Below are 27,429 nucleotides of genomic sequence, written 5' to 3'. Positions count from 1 at the left end.
TATATTATTGTTCTCCCGATTTTAGATTTGTAATACGCTTTGAAATTATGACAATGCGTGTATATCAAATTTTAAATAAAACTTGAAACATGAAAAGCAATCCCACTCGCTCTTGTTCTTTCATCTTGGGTCCAAAATGGTTGCAATGGCCTCTTCAAGGTAATCTCTTGGTATTATAGCTAGGAATAGGCTGATAAATAAGCAAAAATAAAATAAAATAAAAAAATCCTTATTTGGCAGCCTGACCCTTAGCAGTAGTACTTAAACTTACTGCTAGGAGTCATGGGCTCCATTTTAGAAATGGAACAGGAGGAAAAGGAGCAAGTGGGACTCATTCCCACTCTCATTTGATACCAGAGACTTCAATAAGACCAAGGAAAGGGATCAGATAGTATCATAGTAAATGACAACAGATAAAAGACCTGTGTGGTCCATCCAGACTGCCCAATAGTCACATTTATTATCAATGCAATATGAACCAGCATTCTTGTATATTACAATTTACTTGCTAAATTCCACTATAAGATGTCTTTCCCTCCCCATGAGGTAAACAAGACCTGCGCTCAGATTATATGAATGTGATATAAAATCTGCATACTTACTTAAGTTTCAAGTTTATTAATTACTTGATATACCATCTATCATGCATATCTAAATGCTTTACAATAAGATTAATAGAAAAGATAAAAACAGCTTTATTAAAATTGAGGGTATTGCACAGACTAAGGCCCTCTTTTACTAAGGTGCACTAACCGATTAGTGAGCGCTAATCGATTTAGCGCGTGCTAAATGCTATTGCATGCATGGTAGTCTATTGATGTATTAGCGTTTAGTGTGAGCTAATTTGATTAGCGCACCTTAGTAAAAGAGGAGGGTAAGTGTAACTAACATGAAGCCAGAAGGAAAAGGGGGGAGGGAATACATAGTTACATCAAGATTTAAAAAAAAAAGAAATAAATTGAAATGGAGAGGGAAGGGGAAAACACAGTAGGTTGGGAATTGATTGTTGGGGATAGTTTGTCATCCTTGGTTGCCATTTTCAGGGCTCTGAACAAAAAAGAAAGTTTGTTCTGCACTGGCCATTTTTCCCATCTACCGAGGTGCCGTCAAAACCTATTCCAGCCCATCCTGATCTGTCTTGTCATGTACAAGACACAGACCGTAGAAATCTATATGGCATTAGCTTCACTTTCCCCTGCATTATTTTTCATTCATGATTCAATTTTGTTTCTTTGACATTTCTGAGATATAGGCTGTAGAAGTCTGCCCGGTACCATCCTTAGGTTCCAACTACTGGAGTTGCCGTCAAACCCACTCCAGCCTATCCAAACCATCTTGTCATTTGTGAAATACAGACCGTAAAAGTCAGCCTAGTACTATCCTCACACTTCAAATTACTGGAGTTTTCATCAAAGCCATCTCCAGCTAATTCTAAACCAAATTGCAATATACAGGATACAGACCGTGCAAGTCTGCCCAGTAGCAGTCTTAGTTCTCAACAACTGGAGTCATCATCTAACCACCATTCAATACATCAAACACACATATTCCATTTAATTTTGTTTTTTATACCATTAATTTTCTAATGATGTGGGAGGATCATGTATGTATGCACATATGTGTGTGGGAGTTCTTCATGGAGTATTCTCCTTGCTGAGGGGTTCGGTTCAAGGAGACTTCATACTGGGGGTATCAAGTAGGGGGGGATCAGATGGTTGACTTGGAAGAGTTAGGGAAGATAGGATGCTGGGTTGTGGGAAGAGGATAAACAGATTTTCATGTCTTGGGAAGGGATCAGTGGGCTCAGACTTCTATTTTGAAATCTGCTCTCACTCCCCCAGCAAGTCAGGCACTTATTTGTACCTGACAGCAGGTGTAAATGCCAGATTTGTTCTAGTTCTACATGGATTTCCTTTATAAAATGGGAAATCCCCAAAATACCTAACCACTCCCTTTCCTCATTCCTGCAACACCTCTTGCCAAAACTAAACATGGTGTTTATTATCACATTAAAAATAGCCCCTTTCCAAAATAGCACTTAAACGTGTATGCCAATCTACATGTGCAAATGCTTATTTTTACATTGGGGATGCTTCATGGAGGTAGTGGATACTTTAAGACATGCCTTCTGGATCTGTCTGATGATTGAGAGCTTTTGGGATAAAGTAGGATGTTATTTGAAAAGAGTGTACAGTAGATATGAGTGTGAATATGATGGATATGCTATTGGATGATAGAATGGACAGGGCAATTTGGGGAAAATATAAAACTCTTCTGCAGGGAGAGGGATGTGGGAGATTGGTGTTGGATAGCTGGCAAGGTAGAGGTACTACCTTCAATTTTTTGTAGTATTTCCTTGTCCTAATGCAGAGTTAAGGTAGAAGGGATTATGGTGGAATTAGATAAGTTTCAATAAAGAGCGACCAAAATTTACTCCCAGAATTGTACATGACCCATCTTGTATGTCTCCCTTCTGAAAAATCAACTCGGGGAATATAATCTTAGTGCTGGGTAGATCTAATGGAAACTAGCCTCCCTATATACCACCGATCCCCTCCCTTTGTTGGTAATATCTTTTTGACAGTGTGTTTTATGTATTAACTACTTCAAAAGTGCTCAGAACCCTTAGAACCCGGCAGTACCATCAGAGAATGCTTCTTTGTATTCACCAAGACATGGCCTCTTTAGCGTTCGTTTAAACTATTAATGAAGCTGAAAGCATGAAGAAGCACTTAAATAAATAAATAAACACAGTAGTGTGTAAAAAGATAAATTAAAAAATGAAGTGCTGTGATTGACCAGGAGGATCCGCATCTTGGGGCATGTCCCCATTTGTGGGTCCTTTACCTAAGGGTTCGGAGCATTTTTGAAGTAGTTAATATATAAAACACACTGTCAAAAAGGTATTACCAACAAAGGGAGGGGATCGGTAATATATAAGTAGGCTCCTTTCTGATATCTACATTCTTTCAAAAATCTACCTTAAAATGAAATAGAAAAAAATGAAGAACATAAATAAGTGTGCATATTCATGTGATCAATTACTATGAGATGGATAGTTGTAAGGTTAACTTTCCCTTCAAATTAGTGTGTGGCATGAAATGTGAGGTGTTTTCTTATCACTTACAATTGCAAAGTTATATGAGTTTATTGAGAGTGCCTGGGTATGAGAATTAGAATTTGTTTTAGTAAATGTAAACATGATTTCAAATGTAGAGAAAAATCCCTGCAACATTTCTTATCTATTTTTAAGATATAAAAATGTATAGTAACACTGCCTTAGCATTTTACAGTCTTTTGAAGATAAGCACATTTATAGTAGCATTGCCTCAGTGCTTCATCTCATACTTTTTCGCATTTAGAATTGTAAAGAATTTCCATATTCGCCCACACTTATCTCAGCATAGTATTAGAACATAAATTAATTGATCTCTGGCATAAGTGAAATTTTGACATCGCCTGTATGATTATCAGATAGTGAATGATCACATTTGGACAACTCTTTGTCAGCTTTTCATGGATTTCCAACTATATATTCCTTTATGGCAAGCATCTGTCTCTGTTTGTGCTTCTGAATGGGCAGCTCTCAGGAGAACTTGCTGAAAAGAAGACTTTTTATCATTGCCGCCCTCTTTGTATGAAGTTTTTTTTTTTTTTTTTGCACTTTAGGCTTTGTTTCAAAGACAATCGAAGACAGATAGCAATCAGTGTTTGTGTTGCTAAGAGGGAATGGAAATTCTCCCCTCTGCCACCAGCAGTCAGTGTTATCAGACTTTTAAATGTCAGCATTGTGCAGCATATAACAAGGAGAGCATGAGATAAGATTCAAAGAGGACCAGGATGCAGTCAAAGGTAGAATACTGAGAGACAGGCGTTGACACCTCTTTTGCAACAGTATGGAAGAGAGCATACAACAAAATTATATAGAACAATAAAAACCGTGATGCTGTTAATATCTAAACATGCTATCCTCTTATGTATATAAGCGTTGTCGCACAAATTTCCATACACTATCATAGATAATATTGAGAATAACAGGGGTCTCAAGTGCTCTTAACCAGAGGCTCGAGATATTTTTCACAGCCAAAGGTTATTTTGGTGAGCTATCATCAGTCCCGTTATTTTTTCTCTAAATCTATGAATTGTGCCAAAATGTAACCCAATAATTTAATTATAAAATGTATATCTCTCTAATCATAGTGATTTGCTATTTCGATTAATACATAACCATATTCATTGTTATGTTATATTTTTTTCTTTTTTCTCCAACTAAAATACTCAGTCAAAAATTACTTAGCTCTTATTTTTCTTGTTGATTTTTTCTTTTATTATTTCCATATTTTTCTTTTGTTGATATTTATCCTGTTGGTATTTATCCTACGGTACGGAAGATCTCCGTTTCGCACCCAAGTTTACTACGGGGCTTCCTCAGGAAATTGCTAACGTTATCTCATTACGTTTTGTTAGCACAGAAATTCTCGAGTCCTCCTATATTCAAGGACTTCAGACATTCGCCAACTGGCAAAATCGCAGAGTGGGGAAAAAAAAAAAAAAAAAAAAATCGCTCTGCGATTTTGCCAGTTGGCGAATGTCTGAAGTCCTTGAATATAGGAGGACTCGAGAATTTCTGTGCTAACAAAACGTAATGAGATAACGTTAGCAATTTCCTGAGGAAGCCCCGTAGTAAACTTGGGTGCGAAACGGAGATCTTCCGTACCATAGGATAAATACCAACAGGATAAATATCAACAAAAGAAAAATATGGAAATAATAAAAGAAAAAATCAACAAGAAAAATAAGAGCTAAGTAATTTTTGACTGAGTATTTTAGTTGGAGAAAAAAGAAAAAAATATAACATAACAATGAATATGGTTATGTATTAATCGAAATAGCAAATCACTATGATTAGAGAGATATACATTTTATAATTAAATTATTGGGTTACATTTTGGCACAATTCATAGATTTAGAGAAAAAATAACGGGACTGATGATAGCTCACCAAAATAACCTTTGGCTGTGAAAAATATCTCGAGCCTCTGGTTAAGAGCACTTGAGACCCCTGTTATTCTCAATATTATCTATGATAGTGTATGGAAATTTGTGCGACAACGCTTATATACATAAGAGGATAGTGTGACACGACAAATATCTAAACATGAACATATAATACTTATTCTATATCTGTATCTATATACATTTAACTAGTCATATCTGTATCTATATCTATAAATAGATTATACCGCCATGCCCTACATCAGTGGTTCCTAAACCTGGTCTTGGAGACAATCCAGCCAGTCAAGTTTGCAAGATATCCACAATGAATATTCACGAGAGAGATCTGCATGTGATGGAGGTAATGCGTGCAAATCCCTCTCTTGAATATTCATTTTAGTGTGGCTTGCAAACTTGACTGGTTGGGATGCCTCCAGGACCAGGTTTGGGAACCATTGGCCTACATCCTAGCAGTGGTTGTGTATGTTTTAAAGTACTTTTTTAAAACACATATTATTAGCTTTACATAAAATCTACTTTTTAAAATCAAGTTCTTCCATTATTACTCTCTTCTGGTTTCCTGTGTTATGCTAATGAGTTGGCAGTTAAATGTTAAGAGGTGATAGGTTAAAATAATAGCTAATCTTCAAGGCCAGAGTCAGCAGTTCCTTTGCATTAGTTTTATGGTTTTGATAACTTTGCTATTAATATGCATTTGTTAAAAATAATAAACAATAATTTAATGGTGAAATGAGAAAGAAATGTTATAAATATGTAGAGGATTGTTTAGTCAGATGTACAAAGCTTGGGAAAACTTGATAAGCAAGGACTGACCCCCCTAATTACCTAAATTCACATTTTATATTAACTACACTTTCTATTTTTATTTTAGTGTTTGCGTTTATTATGAATTGTTTATGTCTCTTTGAGAAAGACCTGGTATGTTTCCAGTTAAAGATTCATGGATCTCAGTCAACTAGACCAATTTACAGTATTTGCCTCTATTTTTGCCATATACTGTAAAATTCAAATCATCAAATTAGTTTAATCACCTTGAAAGAACCAAATTAGTAATTTCATTGAATTTTGAATATTAGCTACTACGCATGTTTGTTCAGCACAAACTTACAGTTATGCAGCCTATTGAAAATAACCAGAAGTAACACATGCTGTGATATATAGGCATTGGAATTGTTGGGGCCTTTTTATTAAAGTGTATTGTGTGGTTTATATATGTAATAATATTTAATGAAACCCTTCACCAAAAAATGTTTGATACAAGTTTATAAACCACAATCAGAATTCCCATCATCATCATACCCCACACAAACACATAGAAAATGCATCCATCAATACATTAAAACAAATTTTTAAAAAACACATTATACCATTCCTAATCAATAACTAAATTCAAGTAGTTCAGAAGTAGCTTGTATGGTAACAGAAGTATTAAGATTAATGGAACAGTTGACTAAGTTTAAATTAAAGCTGAACTCAGAAAAAATAAATAAATAAATAAACATAGCTATCCTATTCTTTCAACCATTAAGATATTAGATGTGATATTGGATCAGGGCCTGACTACGAAGAATCAGGTGGACTCTTTGGTTGGATTTCTTACCCTTTGGATGCTTCAGTCCATTAGGGCTTACTTCGATGTCTCATCGTTCAGACTCTTAGTGCAATCCCTTATACTTAGTCAACTTGATTACTGCAATATTGCTTATCTAGAAATATCTCAGAGAAATATGCAGCAACTATGCATAATTCAAAATGCCATGGTCAGATTGATTTTTGGACTGATGAAGTATGACCATATATCACCTTTTTTTCAGGAATTACATTGGTTGCCGGTGGAGGTGTGGGTGAAGTTTAAGTTTGGTTGTTTTTGTTACAAGGTTTTTTTTGGTCTTACCCCTAAATATTTTTTTGCAATTCTTTATTTAGAAATTGAACACTCCACTTATTCATCAGTACAAGAAACACCAAATACAATACCGCTAACAATAAACATAGGAAAAGTTTGCATCTGAATTTTGAATTTCTCCCTGTAAAAGGCTGTAAGCATAAAAAAAAAAAATAAATATCACTATCTTTTGTCTTACCAAGCGGCTCAATGGGGTAAGGATTTGGATTGATTGATTATGTCCTCCAGTTCTTACTTGGAATTTAGGAGGCATCTGAAAACATGCTTATTTGTCAAATATTTAGGAAACTAATTTTTTCATTCAATTATATATCTTACTTTTTGTAAACCGCATAGAACATCACGGTCCTGCAGTATATAAGCTAATTGTTTTGTTATGTTATGAAGATCCTGTGTTGGTTTTAATGCATAGTAATTACCTCAGTGTTCACTGAACTGTGGTAATTAGGTAGGAAGTACATCATTCTCCCACTTCCTTAGTGACCTTTTGTCAATCAAGGAATCCAAAGTGACGATCTGACCCCAAATAAATTACCAAGAAAGTCTCCCCTTGCATTTTTGGCTATCCATATTCTTCTCTTATGCTTTTCTTCTCTGATAAGTTTCCTGGGTTCAGAAGAGGAAGGAGCAATTCACAGTCGCTTCTGGTGACATAATGCTGTCAGTTGATCTAAAGCTCCTCTTTCAGCTTCCCCCTCCCCCCCATCTTAGTTTAAAAGCTGTTCTATCTCCTTTTTAAATGTTAGCACCAACAGTCTGGTTCCATCCCAGTTAAGGTGGAGTCCATCCTTTCGGAATAGGCTCCCCCTTTCCCAGAAGGTAGCCCAGTTCCTAACAAATCTAAATCTCTCAACCCTGTACCATCATCTTAACATGCATTGACACTTTGGAGCTCTGCCTGCCTCTTGCATGGAATGGGGAGCATTTCTGAAAAGGCTACCCTGGAGGATCTGTATTTCAGCTTTCTACCTAAGAGCCTAAATTTGGTTCCAGAACCTTCCTCCCATATTTTCCCATATAATTGGTACCTACATGTACCAAGTCTGCCTGCACATGAGATCCGCCACCTTTGCACCAGGCAAGTAAGTGACCAGGCGATCCTCACACCCACTAGCCACCCAGCTATCTACATGCCTAATGATTGAATCTCCCACTACAATGGCCGTCTTAACTCCTCCCTTTTGGGCTGAAGTTCCTGGAAATTTATATTCAGTGCAAGAGGATATTGAATATCTGGTGGGCAGGTCCTGGCTACAGGATCATTTCCTGCATCACCAGGGTGATGTTCTCCTTTTAGAAGACCTACGTCCTCCAAGGCTGCACAGGGGCTGCCAGAATGGAGGTGGGACTTCCCTGTAGATCTCTTTTATGTACCTCTCTGTCTCCTTCAGCTCCTCTAAATCTGAAACTCTAACCTCAAGGGAACAAACTAATTCTCCGAGATCCAGGATCTCTTTGCAGCGAATACACACATATAATTTCTTGCCAACTAGGAGATAATCATTCATGTGACATTCAGTGCAAAAGACTGAATAGCACCCCTCTTGCTACTGGACTACTGTTTGCATCTTATAATTGAGCTGCTTACCGTATGTACTCAAATATAAACTGGGATTTTGGGACCAGCGCCCAGCACCCAACACCTACCCAATCCGAGACTTATTGCAGGCGTCCGCCGGGCCTCCAGGCACTGCACCCTGACCCCCTCCTGCCCTGTCCATTGTACCTCCTCTGCCGCTGGAATCCCTGCTCCTGCTCCGCTGCTAACCTGATCGGTTGCTGCCACAAGTTCTGGCTTCAGCCGCTGAGTGGAACCGAGCAGGATTGCACTTTGGCGCTGAGTGGCTTCCTGAATGGCTCCCGCAAATTCTCGTTATATCTTTCCCGCTATATCTTTTTTGAGATATAACAACCAGAATTGGGTGTTCCTATTCTAATCATTTATCATATCTACATGTACACACACGGATAGTGCTTGAGCTCTTAGGCCCTGATTCAATAAATGGTGCCTAGCATATAGGTGCCAAGGAACGCTAGTGTCAATCATAAGTTAGGCATAATTTTTATGATTTTGGTTAGGAGCACCTAAAGTGGTCTTAAGCATTGGTAGATGCTGAATCCTTTGGTATACTTTATGCCAGGGTTTTCTTGGCCTAAATGAGTCTGCCTAGGTCAAAACACACCCATGATCTACCTCTTAATTATTCTTACTTTCTGGTAGGCCCCTGATAGTAAATGCCTGCCAGGTTATGCGCCTACTTAATTGTGATTATATTAGCAATTAACGCTTTTTAAACAATTAACCCCCTCCCCCCCTTTTATGAAGCTGCATTATGCTTTTTTATCACCAGCCATGATAGTAAAAACTCCAACACTCATAGAATTCCTATGAGCGTTGGAGGTTTTACCGCTGTGACCAGCAATAAAAAAGCCTAATATGGCTTCATAAAAGGGGTACGTTAGGCACCTAGTTTGTCTAGGCATGCCAATTTAGGTGCCTTACTTTTAGGCATCTTTTATAGAATCAGGCAGATCCTTACTGCCTACAAAATGGGTGCCGATAAGTGCTCACATAATATATATTTTTCTTATGGCAACATTAGCACATGAAAAGGTAGATTCAAAGTAGAGCTGTAAAGAAGTATGAAATTTTAATGACTTATGATTACAGTGATGTTTCGTTCAGTTGGCCAGCTTCGGCTGTTTTGAAACGATATATAAATGGTCTTTTTCCCTCCTGTGAAGAAATGATATACAGTTACGATCTATACCGTCATGGTATTAATGTAAATCTGTTATGACTTCATCTGGATATACGGATTTAGAAATTCATACCAATTCTTTACTGCTCTACTTTGGGAAGCTATATTTCGATGAATAATTGTAGAATTTTTTTTGTCTAGTTGTTGTTAACATTAGCACATGGCCATTAAAACAAAAAAATACTAACACCCCCCCCCCCCGCTTTTACTAAACCGCGATGGTTATTATTAGCACAGGGAGCAGCGCTGAATGCTCTGCGCAGCTCCCAATGCTCATAGAGTTCCTATGAGCGTCGGGAGCAGCGCGGAGCATTCAGCACGGCTCCCTAAAAGTCCATGTTTTACAACTGCAGGAAATAAGGCCATGGCACATGGGAAAAACCCAGGTAAGGGTTCACTAAGGTCACGTTTTACTGCAGCTTATTAAAAGTGCCCCCCCCCCCCCAGATTAGGAATTCATTGTATTGTGTTTCTTGATATTTCATCTGAAACTTTCAGGTTTACTTTAGTACAATCTCTTTATTGAATGTTCTGATAAATAATACCAGCTTTTGGAAATAAGCTTACATTTTCTGGATTCCCTTATAAATTATGCCCCAGAATGCATTACATTGCCTTCATAACTGGGTATAAAATGGGATTTAATATGAAAGCTCCTGTAACAATAACATTAAGTTCTAACTATTTTATGTGCTAATGAAATAGGATGACTATTATAGTCACTGTTCCTTCTTGACAGATTAACACAATTTATATCTAATGTAGTATCAGAGATTAAATGCCAGCCTCTCAAGCTCAGTATTCTAATGTTCACTTAGTAGACATGGAAGCCAGAGGGAAAGCAGATAAAAACATTCCCAAGAACTTGTGGTAGCTCATTTTCAAAGCACCTAGGGCTCCTTTTACAAAGCCGCGCTAGCCTCTACCGTCTCCTTTTAAGCAGGCGGTAGATTTTCGGCTAGCGCACGCTATAGCTAATCCGGTTCCATGCGCTAAAACGCTTAGCGCACCTTCGTAAAAGGAGCCCATAGACTTACCAAGTTACTTATGTTACTATGGAACTTTATTGAGTCTGTGTGCTTTGAAAATGAACAGGGTTACCGTATTTTCACGCAAATAACGCGCACCCGTGTAAAACGCGCACACGGGTATAGCGCGCAGAAATCACGATGATATGTACAAAAACTTTTGTATACCGCGCTCACGGGTATACCGCGCATGATGCCCGACGCTCCTTTCGCCCGCCCTGACTCTCCGTTCACCCCCCTGACTTCCGTGCACTGCCCTGACTTTCCGTGCGCTGTCCCGACTCTCCGTTCACCCCACCTGACTTTCCGTGCACTGTCCCCCCTTGAAGTCCTGTCCCCCCTTGAAGGTCTGTCCTCATCCTGAAAGCCTGATGCCCCCCCCCGACGTCCGATACATCCCCCCCCGGCAGGACCACTCGCACCCCCACCCCGAAGGACCGCCGACTCCCCAACAATATCGGGCCAGGAGGGAGCCCAAACCCTCCTGGCCACGGCGACCCCCTAACCCCACCCCGCACTACATTACGGGCAGGAGGGATCCCAGGCCCTCCTGCCCTCGACGCAAACCCCCTCCCCCCAACGACCGCCCCCCCCAAGAACCTCCGCCCGTCCCCCAGCCGACCCGCGACCCCCCTGGCCGACCCCCACGACACCCCCACCCGCCTTCCCCGTACCTTTGTGTAGTTGGGCCAGAAGGGAGCCCAAACCCTCCTGGCCACGGCGACCCCCTAACCCCACCCCGCACTACATTACGGGCAGGAGGGATCCCAGGCCCTCCTACCCTCGACGCAAACCCCCCTCCCCCCCAACGACCGACCCCCCCAAGAACCTCCGACCGCCCCCCCAGCCGACCCGCGACCCCCCTGGCCGACCCCCACGACCTCCCCACCCCCCTTCCCCGTACCTTTGGTAGTTGGCCGGACAGACGGGAGCCAAACCCGCCTGTCCGGCAGGCAGCCAACGAAGGAATGAGGCCGGATTGGCCCATCCGTCCTAAAGCTCCGCCTACTTGTGGGGCCTAAGGCGCGTGGGCCAATCAGAATAGGCCCTGGAGCCTTAGGTCCCACCTGGGGGCGCGGCCTGAGGCACATGGTCGGGTTGGGCCCATGTGCCTCAGGCCGCGCCCCCAGGTGGGACCTAAGGCTCCAGGGCCTATTCTGATTGGCCCACGCGCCTTAGGCCCCACCAGTAGGCGGAGCTTTAGGACGGATGGGCCAATCCGGCCTCATTCCTTCGTTGGCTGCCTGCCGGACAGGCGGGTTTGGCTCCCGTCTGTCCGGCCAACTACCAAAGGTACGGGGAAGGGGGGTGGGGGGGTCGTGGGGGTCAGCCAGGGGGGTCGCGGGTCGGCTGGGGGGGCGGTCGGAGGTTCTTGGGGGGGGCGGTCGTTGGGGGGGGAGGGGGGTTTGCGTCGAGGGCAGGAGGGCCTGGGATCCCTCCTGCCCGTAATGTAGTGCGGGGTGGGGTTAGGGGGTCGCCGTGGCCAGGAGGGTTTGGGCTCCCTTCTGGCCCGATATTGTCGGGAAGTCGGCGGTCCTTCGGGGTGGGGGTGCGAGTGGTCCTGCCGGGGGGGGATGTATCGGACGTCGGGGAGTCGGCCGGGCAAGAGGGCTTGGGCTCCCTCTTGCTCCGATCGTGGATGCGGGTGCGGGTGGGAGCGCGTGCGAGCGGTCGTTCGGGGTGGGGGTGCGAGTGGTCCTGCCGGGGGGGGGGATGTATCGGACGTCGGGGAGTCGGCCGGGCAAGAGGGCTTGGGCTCCCTCTTGCTCCGATCGTGGATGCGGGTGCGGGTGGGAGCGCGTGCGAGCGGTCGTTCGGGGTGGGGGTGCGAGCGGTCCTGCTGGGGGGGTGAATCGGGCGTCGGGCGGGGTGGGAACTATGTTTAAAAACTTTTGTATACCGCGCTCACGCATATAACGCGCGAGGGGTATGCGCGGTAGGTAAAAACGCGTATAACGCGCGCGTTATATGCGTGAAAATACGGTACTTCTCTGAAAGTGTTTTGAGGCAATCACCATAATCATGCTGACAGACACTGTCACTCTGTTTTCTGACCATAATCTGAGTAGGAATCTGCCAAGAAATGGGAGGTTGTGTTTAAAATAGGTTGCTCTTGAAACTTGTGGATGATCATATATATGTGAAAGCCCCTGAGGAAGAAAATGAAATGTGACTTAATAAATGATTTGAATTAGAAAGCTTATACTTAATTTTAATCAAAAGGGGGGGGGGGGGGAGGGAATGGGACTTGTATGCTGCCTTTTTGTATGCTGCCACACATTCAAAGTGGTGGGCAATGGAGGATTAAATGACTTCCCCAGGGTCACAGAGGTGACATTTTGCTATTATGTACATGCTTTACACAGTAGGTATGCAGAACATGCTTATATATTGTATGGACATAATTTTTTTAACAGGACACCTAAATGAGAAGCCCAAAAGAGGTGTCTATTATTACTTTAAAAAAGTAACACGGGAGTCTGAATGCCTTTATAAAATCGGATCCAAATTCAGCCCCTATAAGACACAAAAAATACAGAAATACAGAAAAATCAGAACCATGGTCCAACCCTTGCGGAGTTCCCCAGGGATCACCTCTATTTCCCACACTATTCAACCTATACATAGCCTCCCTCAGCTCCTGCCTAGACAAACATGGCGTAACCTCATACAGCTACGCAGATGAAATCACTATTCTCCTCCCCTTCGACCACCCAGAAGCCACCATAACAGGCACAATACACAAAACACTCAAAACAGTAGCAAAATGAATGACTGAACACAAACTAAAACTCAACCCTGACAAAACAAATTTCATCCTCCTAGAAAATAGCAAAACTCCAACCTTAACAAACATAGCAATAAACTCGATCTCATACCCCATTCAACCCACACTAAAACTTCTTGGAGTACTGATTGACAGAGGCTGTACCATGCAACCTCAAATCAACAAAGTAATAAAAGCATCATTCGTGACTATGAGAAACTTAAATCCGAAAATTCTTTGACAAGAAGCAATTCCAACTTTTGGTACAATCTCTTATCCTTGTACTAATTGACTACTACAACATACTATACCTCCCTTGCCCAGCGACCATGATAAAGCAATTACAAACAATACAAAATACAGCCTTAAGACTCATCTACTCATTGAAAAAATATGACCACATCACAGAAGCATACCACGACTCACACTGGCTCCCAATACAAGAAAGAATACACTTCAAATTCTACTGCCTACTTTTCAAAGCTATTAATGGAGAAAGCCCATCATACTGGAACAACTGACTAACTCAATCCACCTCAACCAGACACAGGAGAACTCACTTACTATTCACACACCCACCAACCAAAAATGTCAAACGAAGAAAACTATATGACAATCTAATGTCCTCCAAAGCAGCAAAACTAGATGGACAAATCACCAATCTGCTGTCCTCAACCACAGACTACAAAACCTTCAAAAAAGAAACTAAAACCCTACTTTTCAAAAAATACATAAAACCTATTTAACACAACCAGTTCCTTCCCAATCTCCACCCACCACACCCACTACCCCTTTCAAATCTAAAATGTTTCTAATTACCCAACATGTATCGCCTCAAGTTCCCAACAATTCTTATATAACTCCTATGTAATTCCTATGACAATTCTTATGTAAAGTTACAATTCTTGTAACTCCTGATAAATCTTATGTAATCCACCTTGAACCGCAAGGTATTGGTGGAATAGAAATCACTAATGTAATGTAAATGTGTGCCTGATGCCACGTTTTATTGGAAACCCATCAGTGTTGCCATATTCTGTGCTCACTGCATCTTCTCGATTTTCATAGAGGCTCATTATCAGCTGAGTTATGTGTTTGGGTAAATAATATTAAGCTCTGCAAATGGAAACTCAGAATGAAATTCAAGAGCTCAAATTGCACCAACACTACCTTTGAAAATCCTCACACCAAGAAACCTCTAAGTGGGCAAAGAGAATAATCCGTAACCTATATGTTTAGAACAAATATTAGGAAGTTCTGTTTCACGCAACAAGTGGTGGACACCTGGAATGCTCTCCCTGAAGAGGTAATTGTGGAATCCACCATTCTAGGATTTAAGGATAAGTTAGATGTACATCTCCTTATGAGAGGCATAAAGTGACACGGGTAAGGGTAATCTAGATGCACTTCTCCTTATGAGAAGCTCTGAGTGATATGGGGACTAAAACTATGCCAGGGTACACCTGGCAGAGCCTCCGTGTGTGCGGCTCGCCGGACTTGATGGACCTAGGGTCTGTTCCGGGGATGGCACTTCTTATGTTCTTATGTTACAGAATTCCTTTCTATGATTACCCGTGAAAACCAGCAATGTTACCGTGGCTTTTTTTATAAGGGACCCCCAAATCCTTTTGAATATCTACCCCAACCTGCATTAATGACATTAATGCCTGCTATTGCAGTAGCCCATTTTAGCAAATATAGCCCAAAGTGATATTATAGTAGAACTATACCAGCCTGCTCTGAAAAAGAGGGGTTTCTTTTTAGCGTTTTGGAAATATGCTTTTCATGTGTGAATTACACTGCAAGCTCTCTGCTGCTAATTCCTTATAAACATTAAATGCAGAGGGAAATAAATTGCAAAAGGATTTTTTTATATATATTATTATTATTACGAGCCCTGGTTTCACATCTGATTCATGAAGAATTTGCTTATGTAGGCATTTGTGAGCTCATTTAAATGAGACAGTGTAGTGACTGATGTACAGGCAAGCAATACCAGCTCATTGCCCTCAGATCAAGCTGACATTATGTGGAAGTATGCTCACATCTCACCATTTGCCTAATACTATGTGGTTCATAGGAAAATGGCCCTGCTTAGTAGGAAAGGAGTAATGAGGGTCATGGCTAAAGAAATGAAGGTAATAATGTATTCATACTTGGTAATTGAGATTCGTCTAAATTCCCCCATAAAGGTGGATTAGTCAGCTTACCTGAATTTTCTCTGTGCCTTCGAGCCACAGTTTTTCATTTGATCCAATTATTTTTATTTGCCAAACACTGCAAATATCTTTCTGCTCTTCATTTCTGCAGACCCTGAGTTTGATAGAACTCATCCTAATGTATAAAGATACCCTGCGGATATGTAATTATTCTTTGAAAAACACCTATTAAAGTTATAGTTAAGGCTTCTTCAAAATTATCAGCGTTGTTTTGAAAAACAAACAGGATAAAAAGCATCCCTTTAGAATTCTCCCTTCACTGTGTGAACTGGCAATTAATCAGGTCTGAGGTACTCTACCAAGCATTTGCCCATGGAAAAGATCTGATTGTCAAAGCACCCCCTGGTGCTTTAGTATAATTAGGGTAATTTTAATGGAATTCAGTGGCACCATGGGTTATATTGTGCAACTTATAGAACATAAAATTTGAAAGTCATTTGAAATAGTAAAATAACTAAAATATTTATCTATATCTATATATCTATCGATCTATCAATTGATCAATAGATAGATATGAATTATTATGCAAATAAGCCTTTACAGTATTAGTAGAATTGGAATAAAGTACAATTATTTACTAAGCTGCACTAAAAGTGGCCTGCACATTTTTAGCATGTCAGTTACCCACATACTGAGGCCATTGTTTTTAGTGTGGTTCTAAAGAGGCTGTAGTTTAGCCGTATGCTATTTTTGAAACTAACGCATGGCCATTAGCAACTGAGCCCTTACCATCACTATTTTGTAGGCGGTGAGGGCTCCCGTGCTAATCCTGTGCTAATCAGTCAGTGTGCGCTAATGCCCATGTGCTAACTGATTCTTTTCTTTTTTATTTCTTGAGATTTATTAAATGCCTTTATGAAGAGATTCATCCAAGGCAGTGATTAGCACATGAGTGGTGTACACCGAGCTCGCAGTTAGCGTGTGGCTCCTGAGTGCTGCCCAAATGTCAGTGCTTACTGCTTCTTAGTAAAAGGACCCCTTAATTAGTAGTAATGAGGAGAGACTGGAAGCCCTGAATATGTATACCCTAGAGGAAAGGAGAGACAGGGGAGATATGATTCAGACGTTCAAATACTTAAAGGGTATTAACGTAGAACAAAATATTTTCCAGAGAAAGGAAAATGGTAAAACCAGAGGACATAATTTGAGGTTGAGGGGTGGTAGATTCAGGGGCAATGTTAGGAAATTCTACTTTACGGAGAGGGTGGTGGATGCCTGGAATGCGCTCCCGAGAGAGGTGGTGGAGAGTAAAACTGTGACTGAGTTCAAAGAAGCGTGGGATGAACACAGAAGATTTAGAATCAGAAAATAATATTAAAGATTGAACTAGGCCAGTTACTGGGCAGACTTGTACGGTCTGTGTCTGTGCATGGCCGTTGGAGGAGGATGGGCAGGGGAGGGCTTCAATGGCTGGGAGGGTGTAGATGGGCTGGAGTAAGTCTTAACAGAGATTTCGGCAGTTGGAACCCAAGCACAGTACCGGGTAAAGCTTTGGATTCTCGCCCAGAAATAGCTAAGAAGAAAAAAAAAAAAAAAAAAAATTTTAAATTGAATCAGGTTGGACAGACTGGATGGACCATTCGGGTCTTTATCTGCCGTCATCTACTATGTTACTATGTTAGTATTTATTTATTTGCACATGGGAGGGGCCTTAGGCATCTGGGCCAATCGGAGCTTTAGGCCCCTCCCTGGTGCATCCCAGAATGCACCGGGAAGGTGAAGGTCCACCATTTTGGAGTGGCGGGCCTACTGGCCAGAGGGTGTATGCATCCCTCCAGCCTGATTTTCATCTTAAAAGGTATGTGGGTGTGTAGGGGTGCTGGGGGGGGGGGTCTACCAGTTAGGGTGTCTACAGGTGTGGGCGCTCTGGATAGGGATTGTTGCCAGGTGGTGAGGGAGTTACTGGGGGTGGCAGCAGTAGGGAGTGGGCATCACTCCTGCCAGGGGATTTGTTGGGGGAGGGGGATTGGGGTGGCAGTGGGGATGGAGTGGGCATCCTTCCTGCTGGCCGACTTTGCCGTGGGGTGGTCAGAGGTTCCCTGCCACAGCCATTCAACTGATCGCAGCAGGGAGATTTCCTTGCTGAGATCAGCTGATGGCAAGGGATCAGACGCGATTCTCTAACCGGCCTGTGACATGGGCACCGGTTGGAGAATCGGGGTGGTTAGGCGGGGTTAAGCATCTGTCCATTAGGGCAGATGCAATTCTGTTTAGGATGCCAGTCTGTGATTCTCAACTGCTTTTAGGCGGCTGCTGAGACCGGCGTCCTTTACAGAATTTCCCCCTAAAGGTCCTCTTTCTATGCAAGGGATGTGGAGAGGAAGCTTTTTATAGATGAAATTGTTTAGAATTGTTGGGCTTGATATTTTTGAATGTTTTCTTGTTTAAATACTATTATAAATTAGAAACAAAATAAAAACAATGCTAAATATTTCTTACTCTAATCACAAATATAACTAATAAACAGAATTACCTACATCTCTAAAAAAAAAAAAAACATAATACAAAATAGCTCATATGCTGGTTGAAGGCACAGTCACAAATGTTTGCTTGCCCAAACAGGTCTTCAGACCCTTTTTGAAACCTTCAGGACCCTTTTCAGACACAATGCAAAGAGTAACTTAGAATTTGTTTTTGTTTTTTCTCGTAGGAATCTCTCTCTGCATTTGTCAAAAGAGTCTGATCAAGGAGAGCCCAGGTGGCATCGTGTCAGCCAAATGCCAAGCAGTCCCTCAGTGGACTGGCCTGGTGCCGGCCTGGAGGAGAGTGTAGGCATGGAGTCGCTGCCTTTCAGACTGATGCTGCAGGACTGTACTGCTGTGAAGTCATTACTGTTCAAAATGAAGAGGATTCTGCAAGAGGTAATGCTTTCATTATTTGAAAGATTAATAGGCCTCGGCAACACTGGGTTAGTTTATGGAATTATATAAAAAAAGATTCAGATAAATGTGTGGAGGTAGTGAATTTAATATCCTATGCAATGCTCAGAATTTAATCTATAAAAATAAAAAAAAATATATAACTCTGCTGTGGCTGAAAAGCTCCCATGCATCACTTGGTCTACTGTAAGCCTGCAAAGTACATTTCTAAAACTCAGATATCCATTCTTCTGTTATTGTCCTTTTTAGTTGTTGTTTTTCAACAAATTACCCCACTTTTATCAAGCTGCACTAAATGCCAAGCCTCCCTTAGGATTAGAAACATAGAAACATGACAGCAAATAAGGCCAAATGGCCCATCTAGTCTGCCCATCCATAGTAACCATTATCTCTTTCTCTCTCTCTAAGAGATCCCACGTGCCTATCCCAGGCCCTCTTGAATTCAGACACAGTCTCTGTTTCCACCACCTCTTCCGGGAGACTGTTCCACGCATCTACCACCCTTTCCATAAAAACGTATTTCCTCAGATTACTCCGGAGCCTATCACCTTTTAACTTCATCCTATGCCCTCTCATTGCAGAGTTTCCTTTCAAATGAAAGATACTCGACTCATGCACATTTATATTAGGTAGGTATTTAAATGGCTCTATCATATCTCCCCTCTCCCGCTTTCCTCCTAAGTATACAGATATAAGATCATGAAGGGCATTGAGAATGTGGAGAGGGACAGATTCTTCAGCCTACGGGGAACTACAAGAACAAGGGGGCACTCAGAGAAACTAAAAGGGGACAGGTTTAGAACCAATGCCAGGAAGTACTTCTTCACTCAGAGGGTGGTGGAATGCGCTTCCAGAGGATGTGATAGGACAGAGAAATTGGATAAATTCTTGAAAGAAGAAGTTATTGAAGGATATAGATAGGGAAGATATAGGATGAAGAAGGGTACAGTTCGAAGGATATAGATAAGGAAGGACATAAGGGATAGAAGGATATAAAGGATCACTTACAGGTCATGGACATGATGGGCCGCCGCGGGAGCGGACTGCTGGGCGCGAGGGACCTCTGGTCTGACCCAGCGGAGGCAATTCTTATGTTGTTATGTCCCCATACGCCTTATCACGAAGACCACACACCATTTTAGTAGCCTTCCTCTGGACCGACTCCATCGTTTTTATATCTTTTTGAAGGTGTGGCCTCCAGAATTGTACACAACATTCTAAATGAGGTCTCACCAGAGTCTTAAACAGAGGCATCAATACCTCCTTTTTTCTTCTGGCCATACCTCTCCCTATGCAACCTAGCTTTCGCCGTCACCTTTTCAACCTGTTTGGCCACCTTAAAATCATCACATACAATCACACCCAAGTCCCGTTCTTCTGTCGTGCACATAAGTTCTTCACCCTCTCTAAACTGTACCATTCTCTCTGATTTTGCAGCCCAAATGCATGACCTTGTATTTCTTAGCATTAAATTTTAGCTGCCAAATTTCAGACCATTCTTCAAGCTTTGCAAGGTCATGTTATTCACACCATCCGGTGTGTCTACTCTATTGCAGATTTTGGTATCATCCGCAAAGAGGCAAATCTTACCCGACAACCCTTCAGCAATATCATTTATAAAAATGTTAAAAAGAACAGGCCCAAGAACCGAACCTTGCGGCATACCATTGCTAACATCCCTTTCCTCAGAGCGATCTCCATTGATCATTACCCTCTGTTGCCTTCCACTCAAACAGTTCCTGACCCAGCCCGTCACTTTGGGACCCATCCCAAGGGCACTCAGTTTATTTATTAGACGTCTGTGTGGAACACTGTCAAAGGCTTTGCTAAAATCTAAATACACCACATCTAGTGCACATCCTCTATCCAATTTTCTGGTTGTTCAGTCAAAGAAATTGATCAGATTTGTCTGACAAGACCTACCTCTAGTGAATCTATGTTGCCTCCAGTCCTGTAATCCAGTGTTCTTCAACCTTTTTACACCTATGGACCGGCGGAAAAAAAAAATTATTTTGTGGACCGGCAAACTACTAGGACTGAAATTAAAAAACTCCGTTTCTGCCCCGTCTCCGCGAACTCGGTCCTCGCAAACCATCTGATCCCATCCGCACAAGCCTCAGTTATGATTTTATACTGAATGTATTTTATTAAAGTATAAAAAAATACAATATTCTGTACAATTGTCATTTTATAAATACAATAATACAGAGCAAGGATCAACAAAACCCCTGCCTCCCCTCCCCTTCACATATATCCCCTCTACTATCAAGAAAACTGAATAAGCTAAATTATTACTGAATGCTACATAGAAATATCATGCTAACAGAATACCGCAGTCACACATAGCAGGAATAGGGTTAGGGGAGTGCAACTAGGGCAACTGCCCCCCTGGTCAGAGAGAACCCTAAGCCACTGCCTGGACTTTGCAGTCCCCAGTTATGTCTAACACCAGCTCTAGCAGGATATATATTTCAAATCTGATATATTCTAATCACAAAATAGAAATAAAATTATTTGTTTCTACCTTTTGTTGTCTCTGGTTTCTGCTTTCATCTTCTTTTCACTCTCTTCCTTCCAGTGTCTGCCCTCTCTGTCTCTTCAATCCAGCATCTGCCCCTTCCATCTACTGTCTGATCTCTCCCCCTTCTTTCTATGCCCCTCTCCCCTTTCCATCCAGCCTATGCCCCTCTCTCCTTTTTACACGATTCATTCCAGCTTCACTGCTCTCTTCATTTTTATCTCTCCTACACCAGATCTAGCATCTTTGTCCCTCTCAATTTCTCTGCTGACCCCCCTTCCCATCTCATTCCTGTCTCTCCCCTTCCCCTCCTCTAATCTCCCTGCCAGCTGTTTCCTTCCTTTTTTATTCTCCCTTCCGCGTTAAGTACATATTATCTAGTTAGCGCATGCTATGCTAATGTGAATTCACTAGCTGGATAATGGTTCCATGCTCATTTCCTGCCCATGCTATGCCCTCCCCTAAAGAGATTTTTTTTTTAAATAAATAGCACATGAATACTGAACGGTGAGACCAAAAATGCTTTAACAAATTTTGTGATAGACCTTATTTTCCTGTGTTAAGCACAGTTAAGCACTTAACGTAATTTAGTAAAAAGGTCCCATAGTAAAATTTAGCAAGAAATTTGTAAATATTGATAATATTCATGTGACATGCTGCTTTGTGAAAGATTGTTCTTTTATTAATTTGTAAGGTGTGTTTGTGTGTGTAAGGTGGAGGAATGGAAACTCTTCAAATAATTTAGCCTCACTAGCAAGTACCATTAGAGCGGTGCTCTTCAATGCAAGACCAAGGGCCAAGGGTGACACCCAAAGTCCTCTGGGGGCAGCCCCACTGTTTTTCTGCTACTGTGCCTCTCTTCCCAGGCTCAGTACAGAAAGGGGAAAGTAGACAGGGGAAGAGCCACACGCTTAAAATACAAAGCATTTCTTAATAAACAAAAGAGAATGCATTTGGAAATTCTCACAACCTTGAAGCTACCCTCCAATGGAGTTTGAAGGACTGTGTTTTTGCTAACCCAAATGAACGTTGTAAATGGGAGAAATATACCAGATCACCTTGGTAACATACATCTTCTAATGTTCTTATATCAACCTTAATCCATTCTTTCCAGAAGATTTTTGATTTTGCTATTATAATTTTTGAGTTTAACCAAAGTGATTGACACTTTGTCTTATTCACCGGTATTGGTAATTTAGCATCCAGGAACCTTAGGGTCTTCCAAGTTAAGTGAAAAATTGTATTACCTTTATAAATTTTTGGGAGCTTAATTAATGCTCAGTAAATATTTTAAGCTGAGTGGGGCCATAAGCTGATTTTCAAGAATGAGCCAATCTGGAAGTTTCTCTATGAGTTCTGGAAGAATCCAATACATTCCTTGTCTTAAAATGTAAGCTCGATGATTTATATAAAAGTCTGGAAAATTAATTCCACCTATGGACTGAGATTTTTGTAAAGATGATAGGGCAATTCTGGGTGTTTTACCTGACTATAAAAATTTTGTAAGTAATCTATTTATTTTTTTTATAAAAGGATATCTGAAAATAGATTGGAATAATGCTCATCTGATAACAAATTACTGGGGCTATCATCATTTTAACTGTTTGCACTCTCCCCCACCATGAAAGATGTAGTGGGTTCCATCGTTCACACATCTCCTTAACTTTTCCCATTAAATGTTTTTCATTAACAAGCATTGTTTCTTCCAAAGTTTGTTGAATTATAATTCCTAGGTATTTTATTCCATCATCCTTCCAAAGTATTACATTTTGTGCATTTTCTGTATGATGTTATAAAACTAATAAATAGTTAAGACAATGGGGTTTGAAGATGGCTGGTGGGAAAGGATGTTACCGACACACACTGGTCAGCAGTGTCTTAGCACCACATAGGAAGATATCTGGTGGCTCTTCTTCAGCTCATTAGAATCCAAAGTGGTCCCAACTTAAAAAAAAAATTAATGAAGACCACTGCACTAGAGTTTTGTTGTCTCCCTTTCTATATGCAGTATGGTAGAACTGGCCCCGTTCAAAGCCCAGGTCCTTTTACTCTTTCTATGGGTTTTTCTCATATTTATTTATTTATTTAACAATTTCTGTACCCGACAGGTCTAAGCAGTTTACAATCTAAAAACTATTTTAATAAAGTAGGAAGAGAACGCCAATACATAGATAGGAAAGTACAGTAGAGTATCACTCACTCAGCATCTAAAGTGGAGTGGAAGACAGTAAATTTGGAGGACATTCTAAGAAGAGAATCAACATGTAGGAAAAAATATGACCTTAAGAAAGGAGAGTATCATATCTCTATCTATCTAAGAGGCCCAAAATACTGAAGGGAATAGACTTAGCAGATAAAGACAGATTGTTCACCCTCTCCAAGGTAGGGAGAACGAGAGGGCACTCTCTTAAAGTTGAAAGGGGACAGATTCCGTACAAACGTAAGGAAGTTCTTCTTCACCCAGAGAGTGGTAGAGAGCTGGAACGCTCTTCCGGAGTCTGTTGTAAGGGAAAACACCCTCCAGGGTTTCAAGACTAAGCTGGACAAGTTCCTGCTAAACTGGGACGTACGCAGGTGAGGCTGGACTCATTTAGAGCACTGGTCTTTGACTTGGGGGCCGTCACGTGAGCAGACTGCTGGACAGGATGGACCATTGGTCTGACCCAGCAGCAGCAATTCTTATGTTCTTATTTTTTTTTACTAAAGCTTAGACATTCTAAAGGCATTAGTACACATGTATAAAATGGGCATTTACTCAAGCTAAGCTTTAGTAAAAGGCAGTGGCGTACCTAGGGGGGGGCGGGGGGGGCGGGCCGCCCCGGGTACCAGCCCTGAGGGGGTGTTCCCGGCTTTGCCGCTCAGTCCCCCCCCACGCCCGAAGGACCGCTCGCCCCACTGACCTTCCAGCACACCTATGAAGCAGCCCGCAGCAGGATCGTGACGTCAGCAATCCCTCAGCTGCTTGGGCGCTGCTTCCTGCGCCGCGGTCCCGTCCCTCCTCTGACGTCAGAGGAGGGGGCGGGACCGCGGCGCAGGAAGCAGCGCCCAAGCAGCTGAGGGATTGCTGACGTCGCGATCCTGCTGCGGGCTGCTTCATAGGTGTGCTGGAAGGTCAGTGGGGCGAGCGGTCCTTCGGGCGTGGGGGGGGGCAGTAGCTTAAGGTAGCCCGGCGCAGGAAGCAGCTCCTAAGCAGCGCAAAGATAGCTGACGTCGCGATCCTGCTGCGGCTGCTTCATAGGTAGTGCGGGGAGGCCAGGGGGGCGAATGGTCCTTCGGGGTGGGTCGGGGCATCAGGCCTTTAGGGTGGGGCGGGCGGGCGGGCAGGCAGACTTTCAAGGGGGAGGGGGGGTGACAGGCAGGCAGGCAGGCCTTCAAGGGGGGGTGCAGGTCTTCGGGGGGGGTGCAGACCTTCAAGGGGGTGCAGGCCTTCAAGGGGGGGACAGGCAGGCAGGCCTTCAAGGGGGGGACAGGCCTACAAGGGGGTGCAGGCCTACAAGGGGGGGGGACAGGCCTTCAAGGGGGGGCAGGCCTTCAGGGGGGGTGCATGCCTTCAGGGGGGGGGCCGACCTTCAAGGGGGTGCAGGCCTTCAAGGGGGGGACAGGCAGGCAGGCCTTCAAGTGGGGGGACAGGCCTTCGGGGGGGTGCAGGCCTTCGGGGGGGGGGGTGCAGACCTTCAAGGGGGTGCAGGCCTTCAAGGGGGGGACAGGCAGGCAGGCCTTCAAGGGGGGGACAGGCCTACAGGGGGGTGGGACAGGCCTTCAAGGGGGTGCAGGCCTTTGGGGGGGTGCCAACCTTCAAGGGGGGGTGCAGGCCTTCAAGGGGGGGGACAGGCCTTCAAGGGGGGACAAGCAGGCAGGCCTTCAAGGGGGGGACAGGCCTACAAGGGGGTGGGACAGGCCTTCAAGGGGGTGCAGGCCTTTGGGGGGGTGCCAACCTTCAAGGGGGGGACAGGCCTTCAAGGGGGGACAAGCATGCAGGCCTTCAAGGGGGGGTCAGGCCTTCAAGGGGGGGACAGGCCTACAAGGGGGTGGGACAGGCAGACCTTTAAGGGGGGACAGGCCTACAAGGGGGTGGGACAGGCAGACCTTTAAGGGGGGATAGGCCTTCAAGGGGGGACAAGCAGGCAGGCCTTCAAGGGGGGGTCAGGCCTTCAAGGGGGGGGGGACAGGCCTTCGGGGGTGCAGGCCTTCGGGGTGGGTGCAGGCCTTCGGGGTGGGTGCAGGCATTCGGGGTGGGTGCAGGCCTTCGGGATGGGTGCAGGCCTTCAGGGGGGGACAGACCTTCGGGTGGGGGGTACAATCCTTCGGGGAGGGTGCAGGCCTTCAGGGGTGGGGTTTAGGCGTTCAGAGGGGGACAGACCTTCGGGTGGGAGGTAAAGTCCTTCGGGGGGTGCAGGTCTTCAGGGGTGGGGTGTAGCCCTTCTGAGGGGGGACAGACCTTCGGGGGAGGGGGGTCCTGGTGTAAAAGTACACAGAGGGAGAGAGGGAAGGGGGGGTTCAAAGATACGTGCATATGCCAGACTTTGGGGGTTAGAAATAATGGGTCTAAAAACAGAGGAGTGGGAGAGAGATGGTGCATAATGGGATTTAGGGAGGGAAGGAACAGAAAGGGAGAGAACTTGGAAACAGGGGATGGTGTGGAGGGGGGATAGAGATACTGGATAGGAGGATAGTTGGGAACAGAAAGGGAGAGATGGTGGATCCTGGGGTGGTGGGGAGTTGAGAAAAGGTGAATCTGTGGATGGAGACAAAAAAAAGGAAAGATGCCAGATCTCCGGGAGAGGGAAGGGAAACGGAAGGGGAGAACAGAGATGGCAGACGGATGGTTAGCACGGAGAAAGGAGACCCTGGCAAGCAAGACAACAAGAGCCTGGGACCAACAAGATTTGAATATTGATCAGAGAACAAAAGGTAGAAAAAATAATTTTATTTTCTGTTTTGTGATTACAATATGTTAGATTTGAAAAGTGTACATGAGACAGCTTGAAATGGGAACTTTTCTATTTTTGTGAATGGCAAGGCTGAGTTCAGTTAAAATATATGCTTTATAAGAAAATATAATAATGTGTTTTATAAAGTTTATAAGCATTGCTGGCATACTCGGTGAGGTGTTCCTAGTGTTGGTGGTGGTGGTAGCATGTCAGTGTGTTGAGAGGAAGAGGTAGTCTGGGAAATTCTGCTGAGCAAACTCTGGGCCCATTTCCACCCCCAGTTAGTCCACTCCACTCAACTGGTTCACACACTGAGTGGGTCTTTGGGTGTTATTTCTGGGTAGTTGTTTTAGAATCTCTTCCAGTGGTTTGTCAGTATCTCCTTCTGGTCCAAGGAAGGAAACTTTGTCAACCTTAGCATTGACCTTCAGAATATGTTTGTAACAGCGCTGCTTGTGTGGCATTAGGCTATGTAGTGATCGAAAGAAAAAAACAGACCTTTGCACATTTTTGCACTATATGGTGGGTGTATGAGGAGATTCATTTCCTGCACAGTTAAGTCCATGTGAAGTTACCTTGTGCTGTATTTGACATCTAGCAAGGTCTCTGTTTGGAAGGAAAGATCTAAGCTTAAAAATGAAGTGGCCAGAAGTTATGTTAAAAGTAGATAGCGTAGCTGGTTTTAAGAAAGGTTTGGACAAATTCCTGGAGGAAAAGTCCATTGTCTGTTATTAAGACATGGGGGAAGCGTCTGCTTGCCCTGGATTGGTGCACTCAGCAGCAACAAATACTAGTTTTGGCTGGCTCTTTCCCCACATTTCTCCTCTCTTCCCCACGATTTAATATCCAGTTCAGGCAGTAAGTAAATGCATCGGCAGGGGGGGTCTGGTAAGTCTTGGGGGCTGGGGATGGAAGGTGAGAATCAGTTCTGTAGGCTATCAGAAATTTGCTTAATTATCTACTCACACAGAAAAGCAGTAAAGTCAATAGGTTCTCTGAGTGGGAACAACCTGTTTGATCTTGCACTCTTGTGATTGACCAATTGTTTATCACTGTTTAATTTATCACATTGATTAATTTGAGCACACCTGAGGTGTCCTATGATGGTGTGCACTGCAGGCAGAGGAGCCTTATTGTGTAAAGCACTGGAGAATTCTCTCCTCTCGCTTACCTCTCACGCTGAGGACACCCTGCTTCAGTATAATCATTTATATGATTTATCTTATAAACATTATTACGTGGTCTTTTCCTCAAGTGCTGAGACATCAGGTTGTTCCCACTTGGAGAACCTATTGACTTTTACTGCTTTTCTGTGTGGCTTTAACATTTTTGCTATTCAGTATACCTAAACTATTATTCAGTAGAAAAAATATGGTTTGTTCAATCAAATCCTGTGTGGACATT

At 43.0% G+C, this 27,429-nt stretch overlaps 1 protein-coding gene across 3 annotated transcripts in view; it reads left to right on the top strand.

Annotated features, from left to right (window-relative positions):
• The window catches only part of CCSER1 (coiled-coil serine rich protein 1), a 969,508-nt gene that overhangs the window by 631,890 nt on the left and 310,189 nt on the right, over positions 1-27,429 (top strand). For all 3 annotated transcript variants that reach the window (XM_033958815.1, XM_033958809.1, XM_033958799.1), the window contains one exon: positions 18,348-18,558. In XM_033958815.1, coding sequence (XP_033814706.1) covers positions 18,348-18,558 — 211 coding nt within the window. The remainder of the gene's footprint in view (positions 1-18,347; positions 18,559-27,429) is intronic.

This window comes from Geotrypetes seraphini, chromosome 1 (assembly GCF_902459505.1).
Source record: "Geotrypetes seraphini chromosome 1, aGeoSer1.1, whole genome shotgun sequence".
Taxonomy (NCBI): Eukaryota; Metazoa; Chordata; class Amphibia; order Gymnophiona; family Dermophiidae; genus Geotrypetes; species Geotrypetes seraphini.
This window is presented reverse-complemented; position numbering and strand designations above follow the sequence as displayed.